General features: G+C 63.9%; 1 protein-coding gene across 1 annotated transcript; it reads left to right on the top strand.

Moving 5' to 3' along the window:
• The first annotated feature begins 2,244 nt into the window (after positions 1–2,244).
• On the top strand, positions 2,245–16,274 carry FURIN (furin, paired basic amino acid cleaving enzyme). Its single transcript, XM_058033648.1, has 16 exons — positions 2,245–2,318; positions 4,211–4,595; positions 8,271–8,369; positions 8,971–9,066; positions 9,624–9,752; positions 9,991–10,067; positions 10,422–10,510; positions 10,691–10,863; positions 11,719–11,931; positions 12,020–12,120; positions 12,226–12,329; positions 12,505–12,622; positions 13,496–13,675; positions 13,771–13,895; positions 14,306–14,422; positions 14,492–16,274. The coding sequence occupies exons 2-16, from the start codon at positions 4,416–4,418 to the stop codon at positions 15,058–15,060; spliced, it is 2,370 nt and encodes a 789-aa protein (XP_057889631.1). The 5' UTR covers positions 2,245–2,318; positions 4,211–4,415; the 3' UTR covers positions 15,061–16,274.
• The last annotated feature ends 908 nt before the right edge of the window (positions 16,275–17,182 follow it).

Genomic DNA, 17,182 nt, shown 5'->3' with positions numbered 1-17,182 from the left:
GAAAGGGACGGCAGCCTTAGCTTTGGGAGAGTGTGAGGATGTGTGCAGGGAGAAGGCTGGACAGCACAACAGAGGGACTGTGGGCTCACCTCTGCTGGCATGGGGGGCAGAGCAGGCTGCTCTGTGCTGGGTAAACCTTCTGGTGTTTATTTGGTGCATCCAGAAGTTTCTGCCTGCTTGGTTTTCTCTGCTGGTTTCTCTGTGTGGGCTCTCTGCCCTTTTCCTGCTATTGCCTATTCATTAGCTGCTTTCACCTGCAATCCTGCAGGTCCCCCAGACCATGGTCCCCAAGTGTGAGAGAAGGGTTTGTGATCCTGGCAGATGTGTGGCAGTCGCTGTTTCAGCCCCTGGCTGCATGGTGGCTGGGGGCAGAGAGGGGTGCCCGGCAGCCCTGAGAGGCGAGTGGGGCACAGCGGCTGCTCAGGTCCATGCTGGGGGCCCTCTCTGCTCCTTCTGCAGCTGGGCCCGGGGCTGCTGGGGCAGCGGGTCTCCTCCCCGTCCTGGCATTGTGCCACCTGCAGCCAGGTGCTTCCCGAGCCAGGCATTTTCTTTGGCAGGGCTGTGGGGTCAGTGCGGGTCCCAGGCCACGGTTTGCGTAAGAGCGCAGTGCTTCCTGCCTGCCTGCCCCGCAGCACCGCGATAAGCCCGCGCTGACAAGGGCCCTTTGTCAGCTCCTCTCAGCACCGCGTGTCACAGGGCTGTGCAGCAGCTCCTCACCAGCCTAGGCACGGCTGCCAGCGCCCAAAGGAGGCATCCAGAGATAAGGTTCACGGGTGGGGCAGGCAGCCCGTGTCCCGTCCTCCCTCCCACCACCGCTCTGGACTCCAGCTCCAGCCCTGCCCCTGTCCATGCATCCTCCATATAACCCCACGGGGCACAGCTGGCTCCCTGTGCCCCCAAGGGCAGGCCCGGGCTCGCCAGCTACAGGGACGAGTCCTGAGCATGCTGCAGTGACACTGCGGTGAGTGCTGCCTGTCTGGTGGGTGCCTTCTCCCCCTGGTGGGACCGTGGCCCTGAAGGTGGGCCTGGGGCACCACAGCCCCTGTGGCTGGCGGTCTCTGGTGCAGCACTTGGGGCTGGCTGCCAGGGTAGGCCCAGCCTGCGGCCAGGGTACTGCCCTGCAGAACTAACCCAGTTTAGCACAGCAACCTGCCCTGTGCTAGATTTTCTGGGCTGTTCTCAGCATCTCGGTTACCAAGGTGACTGTTTCCTGTGTGATTGCTAATGCTTCACGATCTCGATCATGGTATCTTAGTGACTTCCTTTTCTCTGTAAAGAGCACTAGGACCTGCTCCTGCCCCGGGCTGCCAGACTCATCACAGGTGTGGAGGATTCAGGTCAGTTTGGGTTCAGGTCACTTTGGGTTCTGCTGCATTTGTGTTGCTAATGACATGGTCCCGTGCTCACCGTGGGTTGTTCTTTACAAATGACTGAAGCCGTGTTTCACTTCTCACCTTTTCTCCTTGGTGGAGATCTCTCTTGAAACGAGGCTAATAGATTTTCCTTGTGTTATTCTTTACCAGACAGTTTTTCTGTCAGGCTGCTGCACACAGACCTGGGGTTGCAGCCCCACGATATGGACCTCATGGGAAGTGCGATTCCCGCAGCCTGGTTGGGGAACTCTCTACTCCGGGGTCTGCCATGGCTGGAACAGGCTAATCTGGCGGGGCTCCTGTCCTGCCAGCCCCGTGTCACAGCATAACGCACCACTTGCTGCACCAGGTGGGAGACTGGGCATCTTCTGCGTGCTCTTCACTGCAGGCACCCTTACACCGCCGGTCACTGCCGCGGGCCCGTGGCGGGGGCTCACGGCTCTCACGGCGCAGATCCGGGTTTCCCGCCTGGGCTGGCATAGGGTTTCCCCCGGGTGGCAAGGACAGCCCCGCGCTCGGCTGCAAGAGAGGCCGTGCAGAGCCCCGGGCTGTGCCCGCCACTGGCCACGGGGAGCGGCCCCGCTACTGGCGGGCGGCGCGGAGGGGTTGCCGGGGGTCCGTGCCGGACCCGGCGATGCAGCACGGGACGGAGGGGCGGGCGGCGGTGACGGCATCCGGCGGCGCCCGGCAGAGCGGCGGCCGGGCCGGGCCGGGCCGAGCCGAGGGAGCCGCGCGGGGCCGGTGGCTTGGCCGTCGGGGCGGGGCCGGGCGGCGCTGACAGCTGCGCGGCGTAAACAAGCGGCCCCGCCGGCCGCCCCGGCCGCCCCTGCCTGGGCCGGGCCCGGCTCCGGGGCGGGCGCTCCGGGCGCCCCGCGGCGTGACGCGGCGCCGCCGACAGACGGGCCCGGCTGCCGACGGGACGGAGCGGAGCGGGCAGGCCGCGCGGTAAGGACGCGGGACCGGCATCGGCCTGGGGTGGCTCGACCGGCCGGCGACCGCGGTTTGACAGCTGGAGCGGCCCTGCCGGACGGGACCCGGGCGGCGGAGGGGCCGGGGCCGGGGCGACCGCCGGGGCCGCAGCCGCTAGGCAGCCTCAGGCTTAGGGCGCTGCTGGCGGGGATGTGCGGGCCCGGCGGTCCCCGGGAGCGAGCGGGGAGCCGGGAGGCCGCGCTCGGAGCTCCGGACGGCCCCCGCCGCCGCGGGAGACCGAAGGGCAGCCAGGCCGCCTCCCGCCCCGGCCCCGGCCCGGCCGCCGCCGTCCGGAGCTCCGCCGCTGGAGCCGCCCCGTGCGTGCAGGCCCGGGGCCGCCGCTCAGCCCGGGGCCGCCGGGCTGCTCCCGTGCGGGGCTGGCTCCTCGGGCAGCGGCAGCGGGCGCGGGCCGGGCCGCGGTGCGGAGCCGGGAGCGCGGCTCCGGGCTGGGTGCGGCGGCCGGGCCGTCCCAGCACGCGGTGCTTCGCTGGCGACGGGTCCGGCGGGAAGGCGCCGCGGGGTCCGGGCTGTGCCCCGGCGGCCAGACTGTCCCCACGTGCAGCGGCCACCGCCGGAGCGGGACGGCTGCCGGCGTCGGGACCAGCGCGGGGAAACAGCCCGGCCTGGGTGCCCGGTATTGGCACGTACGCTGGTGGACCACGGCAGGTAGTTTTCCATTGTGCCGTACTGTGCTGAGGGCCTTGACAGTCTGGCACCCGGGGCTCCCGTACAGCCTCCGGCGGGTGCTCGCGGCTCTGGGCCATTTGTCGGGGCGGTCCGGCCCGGGGCTGGCCGAGGTGTGATCGCTGATGGGGAAGCCCAGCTGTGCCAGGGTCGCTGCGCTGTCTGTGCCGTAGCCTCTGGCGGGGTCTCCGGCGTTGCTCGGAGCTCTCTCTTGTGGCAGTGCCGCAGGCTGTTAGCTCGCTGTGGCCACTTCTGGATGGAGGGGCTTGTGGCTCCTCTGGGCACTGCCGGCTCTCACTTTTCCAGCTGGCCAGATATTCTGCTTCAGATTTCTGAAGCATGACCAGGGTCCCTCTGGAGCTCCGAGTTTGGAGCTCACCCTGGTACCATCATGTCATGGGCTCCCTTACACTGAGTGGGTCATTCCTTGCTCTTTCCCTACAAGTTATTGCGTTTGCTGTCCCAAAAGTGTGAGCTGTTCCTGGGCATCCCTGGGTTCATGCTGGAGGTGACGGTGTGCCCCTTTTCCTGGTCCTGGTTCCACCGGGTTGCGGGGATGAGTCACACTGGTGTCACCATGTTGTGCTCCATGAGGAAGGGTAGAGCTGAGCTGCTGCTGGTGACAGGCAGCACAGTGCTTGCCGTGGCTGCCAGGCACTGCCTGGTCAATGGCTGTGGAGATGAGAGCCTGCAGGTTTGCTAGAGGTCAGGAGCTCCCCTTGACTTTTCTCCTTCCAGTCTCTCATTTTGCTGGCACCTGAGGACATCTCCTTTGGGCTCCCCTTGGGACTGGAGAGGCAGGCCTCAGTTGCTCCCACCTCTGTACTCAGATAGTCCCATCCCAGTTGGAGCAGGGGTAGTGGCAGCAGGAGGCACAGCAGTCTCTCTTGCCTTGCCTCTCCCATCCTTTGGTGCCCTCCTCTCCTCCTGGTAAATTCTCTGTGTTTATAAGCAAACATTGGGTAATAGGCAAGGTAAACAGCACCTCCACGCAGGAGCAGATGTGGGCACAGGGCCAAGCCAGGCGGCTCCTGGGCTGTCGGTGTGCCGTGGGGGCAGCAGGCGCTGTGTGCCAGGCCCCCTTGCCCAGGGGCTGACCCACGAGGGTCTCCGCGAGGCGCAGCCTGCCCTCCCGAGGGCTGAGGAAAGGTGCCCTGGGCATGACTTCTGTCCTGTCTCTGCAGATCGTGCTTCTGTCCTGGATGGTTTGTTCCTGTGCTTCTGTGGGCTTGGCCCCATGTGGCCTTGGGCTGAGCTGGGACCAGTAGGGCAGAGAGGCCAGTGTGCCTCGGAGTGCTGACGCCGGGAGGCTGCTGGACCTGCTTCTCCCAGGACCCTCCTGCTCCTGGGACCCTCCTGCTCGCCCGCTCGAGGAACCCCGTTACTCTGATGGATCTGAGGCCCTGCTCGCTGCTGTTGCTCTGGACTCTGGTGGTTGCCCTCACTCTCCTGGACCAGGAGGTGCTGGCCCAGCATATTTACACCAACACCTGGGCTGTGCTCGTCCCTGCAGGACCCCAGGAGGCTGACAGGCTGGCCAGGAAGCATGGATTCCTCAACCTAGGCCCGGTAAGTCTCCTGCTTCCCCTTCTCACTGAGCTAGTGTTCTGTGACGTGGTCTGGGCAGGTGCTGAGCTTAGTCCCAGAGCTGGCTTGGGGCCCGCTCTTTCTGGCAGCAGGACCACTGTGTTTGTGCCTGTTTGCTGTGGCCTTCCAGCATCTGCTGCCTTGACTCAGTGGTGGCAATTACCTGTACGGAGCCAGGGTCTCCCTCTGTCCCTGGGACCGCTGGTGACATGGTACGCTGCCTGCTGGATGGGGAAGGAGGAAAAGCCCATCCTAGCATGAGGAGCTGGCCTGGAAGCGCTGTGTGATGAGGGATGGGGAAGGCTTCCAGATTCCACTGTTGCTCCCCACAGCAAGCTGCCCAGTGCAGCATGGCCTTGGTTCAGTGGGACAGCAGCAGCGTCTCTGAGCTGTCCCCAGAGGGGTCTGACAGCAGCTGTGTATTCTTACTCCTGAGCTGTCCTTGACAGAAGGTGTGTCAGCAGGTCCCCCCGGCTCTCAGCTTTCCCTGCTGTCAGCCAGCGACCAGGCAGTGTGCGTGGCTGTGCTGGGAGTGAGCTGTTTCTCTGGGAAGGAAGTGCAGGGTGAAATCCCAGAGGAAATTGCACAACTGTGGCTGTGGTGTCAGGACCTCGCTGTGCGCAGCTGCTGGGAGCAGTGGGAGGGAGGGTGGCTGCTACAGGAGCCAGCAGGACCTTGTCCTGCCACCCAAAAGGAGCCCTGCATGGGCACTGGGTACTCTGGGCCCTCTGGGACTTGTGTCGTAGGAGTGAACTGTGGGGGCTGTGGCTAGACCCCAGTGAGGGTGTCTGTGCTGGGTGGGGCATTGCCTTAGGCAGCTGCTGTCAGTGTGGAAGTGGCTCAGAGCAGGTCTCAGGGGAAAGAACTTGTCAGGCTAAGGCAGCTGCCATGCACAGGGGACTGCAAGAGTGGCATGTCCACCAGCCTGGATGTCTGATGAGACCCATGGAGTGGGGATGGGGGTGAGGTACCATCAGCCTGCTCCTGGCAGTGCTGCCCATCATGCTGTGGTGCCTGGTCCCAGGGCCAAGGAACACTGCTTCTGTGGCTTCATCTCCACAGTGCAGGGCCTTGTACTTCAGTTGAGAGCCCAGGCTGTCATGAGTTCCATCCCTGTGAGCCGCAGAGGCTCTGTGCCAGCTCTGCCCTTGTCTTCTCCCCACACCGTGGTTCTGCGCCTGGAAGCTGGCACCTCTTCCTGGCTCCCCGTGCCCTCACAGCAGTGAGCCTGCCCTTGCAAGCAGAGCCCCACACGCTGCAGCAGCCCAGGCTGTAGCAGGAGCTTCTGGTCTGGACATGTTTTCTCCCGTTCTGGAGCCTGCCCCACTGTCTGCACTGTGGGACGAGGTTTGCTGGCCAGGGCTTTGCAGACGGGTTGTGGCAGTCCAGTGGGAAGAACGTGGCTGGAAAGAGCCTGGGGCTTTGCCTTGCAGGTTTCTGGACTGCTGCTCCTGGGGGTGTGTGCCGCTGGGACAGGGCATGCAGCCAGGCTGGGAGTGGGGGACTGGGTGCATCTGGCAGTGCCCCACTAAGAGGAACCCAGTGTCCTTCTCTGAGAGGATCCCGGCCTCAGCCTGGGCTCAGGACGCTGTCCCCAAAGCTGTGCTGTCCTGGCATACCTGTGGCTATGCTGCTGCCTATGGAATAGGAGCCAGTGGCACTTGGGCAGAGGGCCCATGACTGGCTCTAGCGACCTTGGGGAGGGCTTGAGGAGGGCACAGGGGACAGTGAGGGGTCGTGGGTCAGAGGTGGGGGCTGCATGTGGCAGTGAGGTGGGTTTGTAGGGGTTTGCACTGCTGGGATTGTGCAGAGAAGGGGGCAAAGGCATTGCCCCCCACTGCTGGGATTGGGGTCACTGGGGAGGGGCACTGCTGGAGCCATCCCTGGGCTGTGCTGACAGGACAGTGCCGTCTGGGAGGGGGTGGTCCTGTCTCCCACACCACTGGGCTGCAGGTGCAGCATGTTGCTCCACTCCAGGGGCTGTGGTCAGGCATGCAGGCAGCCTCCTAGCCCTGGGGCTGGCCAGGGTTGTTGTGAGCTGTGGCCAGGGGTCAAGCAGCAGCACTGAACTGGCACCAGGGACACGTGGTGCTGGGGGGTGCCTTTGTCCTTGCTGAGGACAGGGACAGTGAAGATTAGGGTGGAAGTGTGTGGGCTGGCCAGCTCCTGGCTGCCACCACAGTGTCAGTGCATACCTAATCCAGGTGGATGACCAGTCAGAGCTGCACTCTGTGTGCAGGAACAATCTGGGCTCTGTCCATACCCCGGAGGGGGTGAGGGATGCTGAGGGAGAGCAACCAGCCTGCATTCCCCCACCAGCCCTGTGCAGAGGCTTTGTACCTTGACACCTCCTCGGGGGCTCTGAACTGACAGGCACCCTGGGGAACACGGTGTGCCAGAGGAACGGGCCAGGCTTCGGGATGAAATGCGTACCTGAGAGAGCTGACTGCTGCCCTGGCCTCAGGGTGCTCAGCTGGGTGCACCTTGCTTGGCCCAGTCTGTCCACATTGGCAGCACATCTTCAGAGCTCTCATAAGCTGGGGAGGTTGTTAGCCCCAAACAGACGGTTTTGGGGCAACCTGAGATGGAGGAGGGTGAGATGTCTTCGTATTCCTAGAGCCCTTTCAGCCCAGCCCCTCCAGCTCTGGCACAGCCTGGGCAGCTGGATCCTGCCTGTGGCTGCTGCCTGGGCTTTGTGGCTCACAGGGAGCTGCTCTGTGTGTGCTTGTTCCCTTCTCCCAGCTGGGGCAGGCTGCTGGGCTGGGAGGCCCTGGGCAGCCAGGGTGGGGCCACTGTGTCCGTCAGCCCCAGGATGTGCGAGAGGGGACACGGAAATGACAGCACTGGAGAGGGTTTGGGGTTTAAAAATAACCATCTGGGCGGCAGAATGGCCTCCTGGCCCCACCAGCTGTCCTGGATTCCCGTCCTGCCCCGGCTGGGCTGTGCTGGAGTCCCACTCTGGGCTGTCCTCAGTGGGAGTGGAGCTGGGGTGAGGACAGCACGGCTGCTTGGCAATGGGAGTTGGACCCTGCTGGGCTTGGATGCCTGCATGCTCCCTGCTCTGCCCCACTGAAACTGGCTGTGCCTCAGGTGGTGGCTGGCACTGGGTGGGTGTTCCAGTGGGGCACCTGGGGAGAAGCCAGCAGCCTGTCCAGAGATGCAGAGGCTGGTACAGACCCTGCCCTGGCCAGGATCTCCTGGAGTGTGGGGCCTGGAGCCACTGGGACCTTCTTCCAGGAGGAGCTGGGTGGCACTGGGGGTGAAGCAGTGGGTTTGTTTCCTGAGTCTGGCGTCTCTCACAGGCTGATTGTGAAAGGCCTGTCCCTCTCTGCCACTGCTTGCCTGGGGCCTTCCTGCTAGGGCAGCAGTTTTTTTGGACAATGTTAGACTTGCTGCCATGTGGGGACCTGCAGGAGGGTGAGGTGCACAGCAGTTGCATTTCTGCTCCTCCAGGGTCTTCCTAGCTGCCTTGTCCCCAGCTGCCACAGCTTCTCACGGGCGGTCCTGCCCAGAGTACCAGACATAATACCAAGCACTCTGGAGTGGGGCCCAGCCCGTGCACGGCAGCCCTGGAGCTCACATTGCACACGCGGGGTGTAGAGATCGGGGAGACCAGGCTGTCAGGGCTGTCCCGCGAGCAGCATTTCTCTGTTGCAGATCTTTGGTGACTATTACCACTTTCGGCACCGCGGCGTGGCCAAGCGTTCCCTGTCACCCCACCAGCCTTGGCACAGCCGCCTGGCCAGGGAGCCCCAGGTATGAGCGAGCAGGGCCTGACTTTGATCCCGGCACTTCACAAAGGCACGTGAGCCAGTGCTGGGCACGGGACAGCGCCGAGCTGCCTTAACCATTCCTTGGCAGAGGGGCGTGGGAGCCCACCCCGTGTCTGGCAAGGGCAGGGGGGTGGTGGAGCCAGTGTCAGTGGCCTGTGGGTTGTTGCAATGCCAGGGCCCAGGAGAGCCTCTGTCCCCAGGAGAGCTCTGTGTGCTTGGGACAGGACAAGGTGTGCAGGGCAATAAACAGATCCCAGAGTAGTGGTGTGTGGGGGCTGCTGTTTTCCCCACCCTCTGGCTTCAGCCCAGGCCCCGGAAGGTGTGTGGTGTGGCATGGCAGCTCTTGGCAGCCGTGTCTCAGCAGAGCTTGGTGCTCTGACCGTCCCGCTCCACTGGAGCAGAGCCTTGCAGGGCACAGCCAGGGGGGGGCCTCAGGGGCCGGCTGGGGGTGGCAGTAGCTCTGACAGGTGCAGTGCTCTGCCAGGCCAGAGCTGAGGGAGCTTCCCGGGGAGAGCCCCGCCAGGCAGGCTGAGGGCTGGGCTCGTGAGGGTTGGCGGGGGACCCCACACCTTCTCTGCCCTCAGGTGCAGTGGCTGGAGCAGCAGGTGGCAAAGCGCAGGACCAAGCGAGACGTGTTCATGGAGCCCACGGACCCCAAGTTCCCGCAGCAGTGGTACCTGGTGAGTGTCGGGTGAGAAGGAGGCCTGTGCCCATGATTGTGGCTGCCAGCTTGGGGACACAGGTGTGGCAACCTAGGAACTGCTGTCAGGCAGCAGCTGCTGCTAGGCTGGCAGGAAGGAGGAGGAGGAGAAGGGGGAAAGCCTGAGGCAGCCACCCGTGCTGTGTTATGGGAACACCCCAGGGAGGAGGCTGTGCTCACAGAGCTGTGGCTCCTGGCTGGAATGCTGAGAGGGCGGGTGGCGTACCCAGTGCTGGACTAGGAGGCACAGCCTTTTGCCTAGCCCAGGAATGGCTCCCTGCCTCTGCTTCCTGGAGCTTGGGCACAAGCCTGATCTCTGCAAAGGGTGCCTTGCCTGTGGGACTTAAGCATAGGCTGGGGCTCAATCTTGCTTTCAGAGCAGCCCTTCTCAGCTAGTTGAGCCCAACCTTGTGCCCAGGTCCCTGGGGTTCCTTGTCACAACCCGCAGAAGAGCGGGGTGAGAGCTGGGTGGGTTTTGGGCCTATCACAGTGGCTATGTCTGGGTGCTTCTCCTAGTGCCAAGGCTTCTCTTGGCAGTACAACACAAACCAGCGGGACCTGAACGTGCGTCAGGCCTGGGAACAGGGATACACGGGCAAGGGCATCGTGGTGTCCATCCTGGATGACGGCATTGAGAAGAACCACCCTGACCTGGAGGCCAACTATGTGAGTTTGGGTGATGGTGCAGGGTGGAGTGCCGTGGGCGCTGGTCTGGGCAGCTGTGTCCATGCAGGGCAACCCCAGAGCTGTGAGGTACAGGTCTGGTGCCCACCATGGTGGGACACGGAGATGGGATTGGAGCCTGCCCACCCTGCTCAGCAGCTCAGCCTCATGCCATGGAGTAAGGGCAGTAGGGCTTGGTGGCTGAGGTAGACAGTCTCCAAGTGTCCAATTTGTTTTCCAGGACCCAGGGGCAAGTTTTGACGTCAATGACCAGGACCCGGACCCGCAGCCTCGCTACACGCAGATGAATGACAACAGGTGAGGCAGGAGGGAGGGGCGAAGACACAGAGCCTACGTGTGGCAGGGACTTGGTGCAGTGCCACCCCACATGGGCCACTGGGAGCTGTGAGGCTGGTGGCATACTTCTGCCCCATGGGGAACCCTTCACCTCTCTTTTTGCCCTGAGCAGCATCCTTTTTCTGCCCAGAGCCAGTGTGGGCTGTTCAGCGCCCTGGCTCTGGAGCAGGAGGGCAGATGGAGGAGCCTTCACTGGCTGCCTGGTCTGAGGGGACAGGAGGCAGCCCGGGTGGGGGTTGCAGGGGCTGCAGCCTGTACTGACCCCTGTGCTCCTCGCACCCTATATGAGCATGCTTCATCCTACTTTGGTTGCAGACATGGCACACGCTGTGCTGGGGAAGTGGCTGCTGTGGCAAACAACGGCATCTGTGGAGTTGGCGTGGCGTACAACGCCCGCATCGGAGGTGGGTGCTGCCCTGCGCCGGCTCCTGGGGGTGCTGAGCTGGGTCCCCGGGCCCTGCTGGCTGTGGCAGCCCTGTGGCAGCCCGTGGCACAGGGGGCAGCGGGGCGCTGGGGCTCTCAGCGGCGGCACCGTGGCCGCTCTGCCCCGGCCGGGCGCCGGTGACGTTTGCTCTCTGGCCTAGGAGTGCGCATGCTGGATGGGGAGGTGACCGATGCTGTGGAGGCCCATTCCCTGGGCCTGAACCCCAACCACATCCACATCTACAGTGCCAGCTGGGGCCCTGAGGACGACGGCAAGACTGTGGATGGCCCGGCCCGGCTGGCAGAGGAGGCTTTCTTCCGTGGGGTCAGCCAGGTGAGAAGGAGGGTTTGCTGGAGGAGTACTGGCCTCGTTCCTGCCCTCCTCCCGCGTCTCCCTTCCCTCTGCCTGCCCTGGGTGTTACCCTGGCCCTCCCGGGATGAGCCATCTTCCAGCCCATCTCTAGGATCAGGCTCTGTTAGTTTTTCTTGTTCTTCCTGTGTGATGGCTCTGAGTCAGGACTCCTCCCGTGTGGTGTTATCTCTGTGAGGGCTCCTGTGTGAGATGCTCTCTCCCTGCTCTCCCAAGCCCTCTCCTGGTTCTTTTCTGGTTTTGTGTCAGGTGCTCACCCTCGCATCCTCCACCCGTCGTCCCCCACTGTCCCTTTGTGCTCTCAGTGTTGCCCAGCTGGTGAGCTGTCATATTCTGCCCAGGATTCCTTACAGAGAGATGCATGTGGTGTCATGCTGACTCTGTCACGTCCTCTGCGAGGGTAGCTGCCACTTTTGGGTGCCAAGACATGGCCAGGACTCTGTTGTGGGCTCCCCCAGCTCTGCCAGGCACTGCAATCCCACACAGACAGAGTCAGGCCAGGTGACTTCTGAGCAGAAAAAGACTTGGGCTCCTGGAAGCCTCACATTGTCTGGGCCTCCTGCTGCCTGGTGTGTCACACACTGGGACAGCCCTGGAGTCTCTGCCGAGGTGCTGGGCACCCTCCATAGGCACAGTGGTGCTGAGGGCGCCCATGTTGGTGGGCTGTGACTGGGGTGTCATGCTGTCCCCTGTGTCCCAGCTGCATTTGCTCTGTCTGTTTGATTCAGATTGGTGCCACCCACTTGTCCTCAGCTCCAGCCTGGGGTTTCCTGTGTGTGGCACTGTTGGTGCTTGCCCTCACCGTGCCTCTGTTGCTAGGGCCGAGGCGGGCTGGGCTCCATCTTCGTCTGGGCGTCTGGGAATGGGGGCCGCGAGCATGACAGCTGCAACTGTGACGGTTACACCAACAGCATCTACACGCTGTCCATCAGCAGCACCACCCAGTACGGCAACGTGCCCTGGTACAGCGAGGCCTGCTCCTCCACCCTCGCCACCACCTACAGCAGCGGCAACCAGAACGAGAAGCAGATTGTGAGTGGGGGCTGCTGCTGCCCGCAGGCCGGGGGCTCGGGGTGGGATGTGCCTGCAGCATTTCCTGCCCTGGCTCTCCTCCTCGCAGGTGACGACTGACCTCAGACAGAAGTGCACTGAGCTGCACACGGGGACGTCAGCCTCAGCACCCCTGGCTGCCGGCATCATCGCCCTCGCCCTGGAAGCCAAGTAAGGCATGGCTGGGGGTGGCTGTGTCTGCCCCATGCTGCACTGGCACCTGGCCGTGGGGCCAGCAGGAGCCAGCACTGACCCGAGCTCCGTGTCTCCCTGTAGCAAGAACCTGACGTGGCGGGACATGCAGCACCTGGTGGTGCAGACCTCGAAGCCGGCTCACCTGAACGCCAATGACTGGGTCACCAATGGCGTTGGCCGCAAAGGTACCGGGGCGCTGGGAGGGCAGCGGGGTCTCTCACTCCTACACGTACCGCTGGCCTTGGGGTGCTGAGGCACAGTGCGCTGGCAGCCCTGTGGCATGAAGGAGGCAGCATGGCCAGGCAAACATCCCTCCCTGGGCACCCCCGGGAGCGGTGCTGACCCCCTCTTTGTCCACAGTCAGCCACTCGTATGGCTACGGCCTGCTGGATGCTGGGGCCATGGTGAGCCTGGCCAAGAACTGGACTACGGTGGGACCTCAGAGGAAGTGTGTCATTGACATCCTTGCAGAGCCCAGGTATGGGCTGGTGAGCCCAGGAGAGGATCACTCAGCATCTGTTCTGCACAGGAGCTTGAGAGCCTCTGGGCCCAGAGCAGGGAATGGGGAGAATCTCTGGGACTGAACTGCTGCTGAGACCCTTGGAGCATCCTGCAAGAGCCTGGGGAGAGCTGGGAAAGGCACCTCCAGCCATCCCGCTCTGGCGTCGCCGATGAGCCTCCCTGCTGTGGGGCTGGGCCAGTCAGCATGGGCAGACTGGGGCGCTGCGGTTGGGGTGCAGCCAGCACGAGTCATCCTGGACAGAGGGGCTTTTCAGGGGGCAGACAGAAGCTCCTTTGACTCCTGCTTGGCTGCTGCTGCCACAGTGCAGTCTTGTCTGTGGACAGGGCACTCCCTCGGGGCTCCTGGGTGGGGAGATCATGTTGCTGTGCACGAGGGGAGCTAGGGCTGGGCCCTGCCCTGACCGCCTGGGGAGCCAGCCCTGTGTGGGTACAGCAGGCACATCCTGTGCTGGCATCGGGGGGGACCGGCCACAGGCCAGCAGCAGGATGGAGACGGCTCTGCCCATCCCATCTCTGGCTGGGCCATGCAGGGTGTAGCTGGCCTGCCGTGTGTGAATAAAGGGCCTATTCAGGGCTCATGTGTGGCAGCACTGGGCAGCGCAGTTCCCGCCGCTCATGCCCAGGAGCTGGGGCACCCCTTCTCCTGCCTGCACCCATCTGGGAATGGTACTGTGGTGGTGCCACTCTGACCCACTGTGGATTTGATTCCCGCTCTAGCTGTCCTGGTGCCCAGTCCCCAGGACAGCTGCAGAGCCCCACAGCAAGGAATGGGGACTGTGGTCTGTCCCCCCAGTCTGGGACTGGCCTCACACTTGCCTGTGCTCGGCAGGGACATTGGGAAGCGTCTCGAGGTCCGGCGGAAGGTGGATGCCTGCCTGGGGAAAGCCAACTACATCAGCCGGCTGGAGCACGCGCAGGCCAGGCTGACGCTGTCCTACAACCGCCGCGGGGACCTGGCCATCCACCTGGTCAGCCCCATGGGCACCCGCTCCACCCTGCTGGCTGCCAGGTACGTGCTGGGCTCTGGCGTGCCCCAGGCTGGCCCCTGGTGAGTCTGGCATGTGTTGACAGCCACATCTTTGTGCCCTTGCCTTTGTCGCTCAGGCCTCACGACTTCTCGGCCGATGGCTTCAATGACTGGGCCTTCATGACAACGCACTCGTGGGATGAGGACCCCTCTGGGGAGTGGGTGCTGGAGATTGAGAACACCAGTGATGCCAAGAACTATGGTAGGAGTGTGCTTCCCTGTCTGCTGCCTCCCTCCAAGTCTGGGATGTGAGCTGTGTAGTCACCCAGTTTCCCCCCCTGCCCCTGCTCCTGAGCTGAGGGGCCAGTAACATCTTGGATGTTTAGGGTGGTGTGGCTGGGGAGAGGCTGGACTTGGGCATGTGGGATGGTGCTGCAGCCCCTCTGGGGCAGTCCAGGCAAAAGGAGACCCCGTGCCAGCTCACCTGGCCCCCTGCCCCTTGGGAGTCCCGTGCAGGGTCATGGCCCCACAAGAGACGCTCTCCCAGGTGGTGGGCACAACCCTGCTGTGCCCTGGCAGCCAGGATGGGGAACCAGCGTGAGCCCCCTCCCTGTGCCTGTCATGGGCACATCTTGTGGGCACCTCTGTGGTCCTCACCCTGCGCTGTTGCAGGCACGCTCACCAAGTTCACGCTCGTGCTGTATGGGACGGCCACCGAGTCCCCCAGCCTCTCCAACCAGCTGGAGAGCAGTGGCTGCAAGACCCTGACCCCCAGCCAGACCTGCGTGGGTAAGTGTGGGGACAGCAGGGGGGGAGTGCGGGTGCGGGAGCCCCCAGCTGACCCTGCCTGTCCCACAGTCTGCGAGGAGGGGTACTACCTGCACCAGAAGAGCTGCCTGAAGCGCTGCCCTCCCGGCTTCGCACCCGGCGTCCAGAGCACGCACTACAACCTGGAGAACAGCGTGGAGCCCATCGCACCCCACCTCTGCCTGCCCTGCCACCCCTCCTGTGCCACCTGTGCGGGACCTGGCCCCAACCAGTGCCTCACCTGTCCTGCGCACTCCCACTTCAGCAGCCTGGACTTCTCCTGCTCCCACCAGACCCAGAGCAGCCGTGCGTCCCCTGCCCTGGCAGATGGCGAAGGACCAGCTGAGGCCCCCCCTCCGGTCAACTTGCCTGTCCTCATCGCCAGCCTCAGCTGCATCCTCATTGTCATCATCTTTGTCACCATCTTCTTGGTGCTGCAAGCACGCTCAGGCTTCAGCCTGCGGGGTGTGAAGGTGTATGCCCTGGACAGCGGGATCATCTCCTACAAGGGGCTCCCCTCCGACATCTGGCAGGAGGAGGGTCCCTCTGAGTCGGACGGTGAGGATTATGAGGCCCACAGCGAGAGGACTGCCTTCATCAGAGACCAAAGTGCCCTTTGATGAGCCCTCCTGCCCCTCCCTCCTCACTGCCCAGCACTGCAGGCCTGGGGCAGGTGAGGCTGAGGGGCCCTGGACTCTGCCCCTGTCCCCTTCCTGCACTGCAGCAGCCTGGGGCTCCCACCCACTGGCACCATCCCTCAGCCCTAGTCTGGGTGGCCAGGCATGGTCCCGCAGGCACCATCCCCAGCACAGCACCGTCCCAGTCTTGCACCATCTCTCCTGGCCCTGCATCCACCCTGTGCCCCATGCCGGGGTGTTTGGTGGCAGTGGGGCCCAACGCTTCCTGGCCCTGCAATGGCAGCAGTGTCTCCCCTGCTGGGTGTATGGCTGCTGCTTGGGATCTTGTGAGTTCTGCAGGATGGGCAGCGTGTGAAATCCCTGGGTTGCCATGGCTCAAGGTGGGCTGGCTGTGGCAGGGCTGAGCCCAGCCTGTGTCACAGCATCCCGCTGCCCCTCCCACCCTCAGCCCGTGCGGGGCTGCGTCCCAGGCTCAGTTCATTGTGTCCCAGCTCCCTGCCGCCTCCCCTGGGCCTGTCTGCTTCCACCCGTGCCCTTCGACAGCAATAATGGCCAGGCCTCAGCTGCTGCTGTCCACTGCCTCCCCATCCCACCGCCGCTGCCTGCAGCGGGTAGGAGCCCTGGCACCGGGGAGCATCAGGCTGGGCACCGCCTGACCCTGTGCCCATGGCACAGCCCACAGCCTGGGCAGGGACCCCTCGCACAGTCCCTGCTTTGGGGGGCTGCCTTGGGCCCCTTGTGTTCTGCCCCTGGGGAGGGCTGTAGGTGCTGCTGGCTGGGACCGTCAGGTAGCGCCAGTGCCAGCACTGCCCCAGCTCTGCCTGCGTCCTGCCTGTGCTGGGCAGTGCCCAGCATTCCTGCAGCCCTAGCCCCCCGACGTGCCTTGCCCCCACTTGGTGACAATCTGTTCTGCTCCCCGCTGGAGCCCTTCCCCTTGCTGCCCCTTCCCCGTGGGCTGGGGGGCAGTGCCACGCGCCCCTTTGCCGTCCGCCGCCGCACACCGGGGCCAGCCGTGGATGGAGCCGCTGGCCAGGGGCCACAGGACTATTTTTCTATAACAACTTTTTGGTGCACAGTAATTTTTTCTTGTAATTTAATCGGCCAGGAGCTGCCTCCTGAGCCTGTTTTTAATTTAATGGATGTGGATATAACGCTAGAGAGACTGAGTTATTAAATGTTCAGAACTATGCAAACCAGCTCTGCTGCCTGTGCTCTATGTGCCGTGGGTGCCCGGCTGGGGCGGTGGCCTGGCCGTGGAGACTGTGGGCCTCAGGGGCACCCAGATGTGCTCTGCAGGTGGGCTGGAGCCTGCAGACCTTCCCCCGGGCCAGGCACTGCCCTTCCCTGGCTGTGGACAGGAAATGTGGTGGGGACAGGCAGGGGATGTCCCTTGCATGAGCTGCTTATGGGGACGTGCATCGAGGGCAGTTAATTCAGAAACGGGCTGTGTGGGTGTGTGGGTGTGTGCGTGTGAAAAGCCTGGGGACTTAGCACCCCTTTCCCACAGCACAAGGCTCAGTCCCTTCACCACAGCCTGGGCCCTGGCTGCAGCCCCCGTGTCTAGCACCACCCTGGTGCAGGAATGTCCTGGCTGGACCTGGGACCCGCTTGTGCTGTGGCCAAGCTGCGGACACAGCCGACCGCAGCCTCACGGAGCCCCACAAAAGAGCCTGTTGTGGCTGTGCTCCATCGCAGAGGCAGCTCCTCTCCGCGGAGGCGCTCGGCCTCGCTGCGCCTGGGCCGCAGCGGCTTCCTGTGGTCAGGAGCGAGGTCCCCGTGGCAGGCACAGCCTGCAGCGCGCTCACCCTGCTCTTCCTCTTCTCCCTAGGCGGGGCTGGGGCCGGGCAGCAATCTGCCTTCCAGAGAGAGCTGCTGCCCTTGCGGTCAGACGCAGAGCCGCCCAGCCCCGGCCGCCCAGGAGCAGCCTGGCCAGGCGGGGAGGGGATGCTGGAGGGATGGTGGTGGTGGGAGAAGCAGTCCGGTGGCAGCCCTTCCTTGGGGCTGCTCCAGCACGTGGCCACCCCACATTGCTCTGCTGTAGGAAGGCGAGTCAGCAAAGCTCCCGGCTGACACATTTTTTCCCTGACTTCCTCTAAAAGTGGAA

The sequence above is a fragment of the Melospiza georgiana genome, chromosome 13 (assembly GCF_028018845.1).
Source record: "Melospiza georgiana isolate bMelGeo1 chromosome 13, bMelGeo1.pri, whole genome shotgun sequence".
NCBI classification, from domain to species: Eukaryota; Metazoa; Chordata; class Aves; order Passeriformes; family Passerellidae; genus Melospiza; species Melospiza georgiana.
This window is presented reverse-complemented; position numbering and strand designations above follow the sequence as displayed.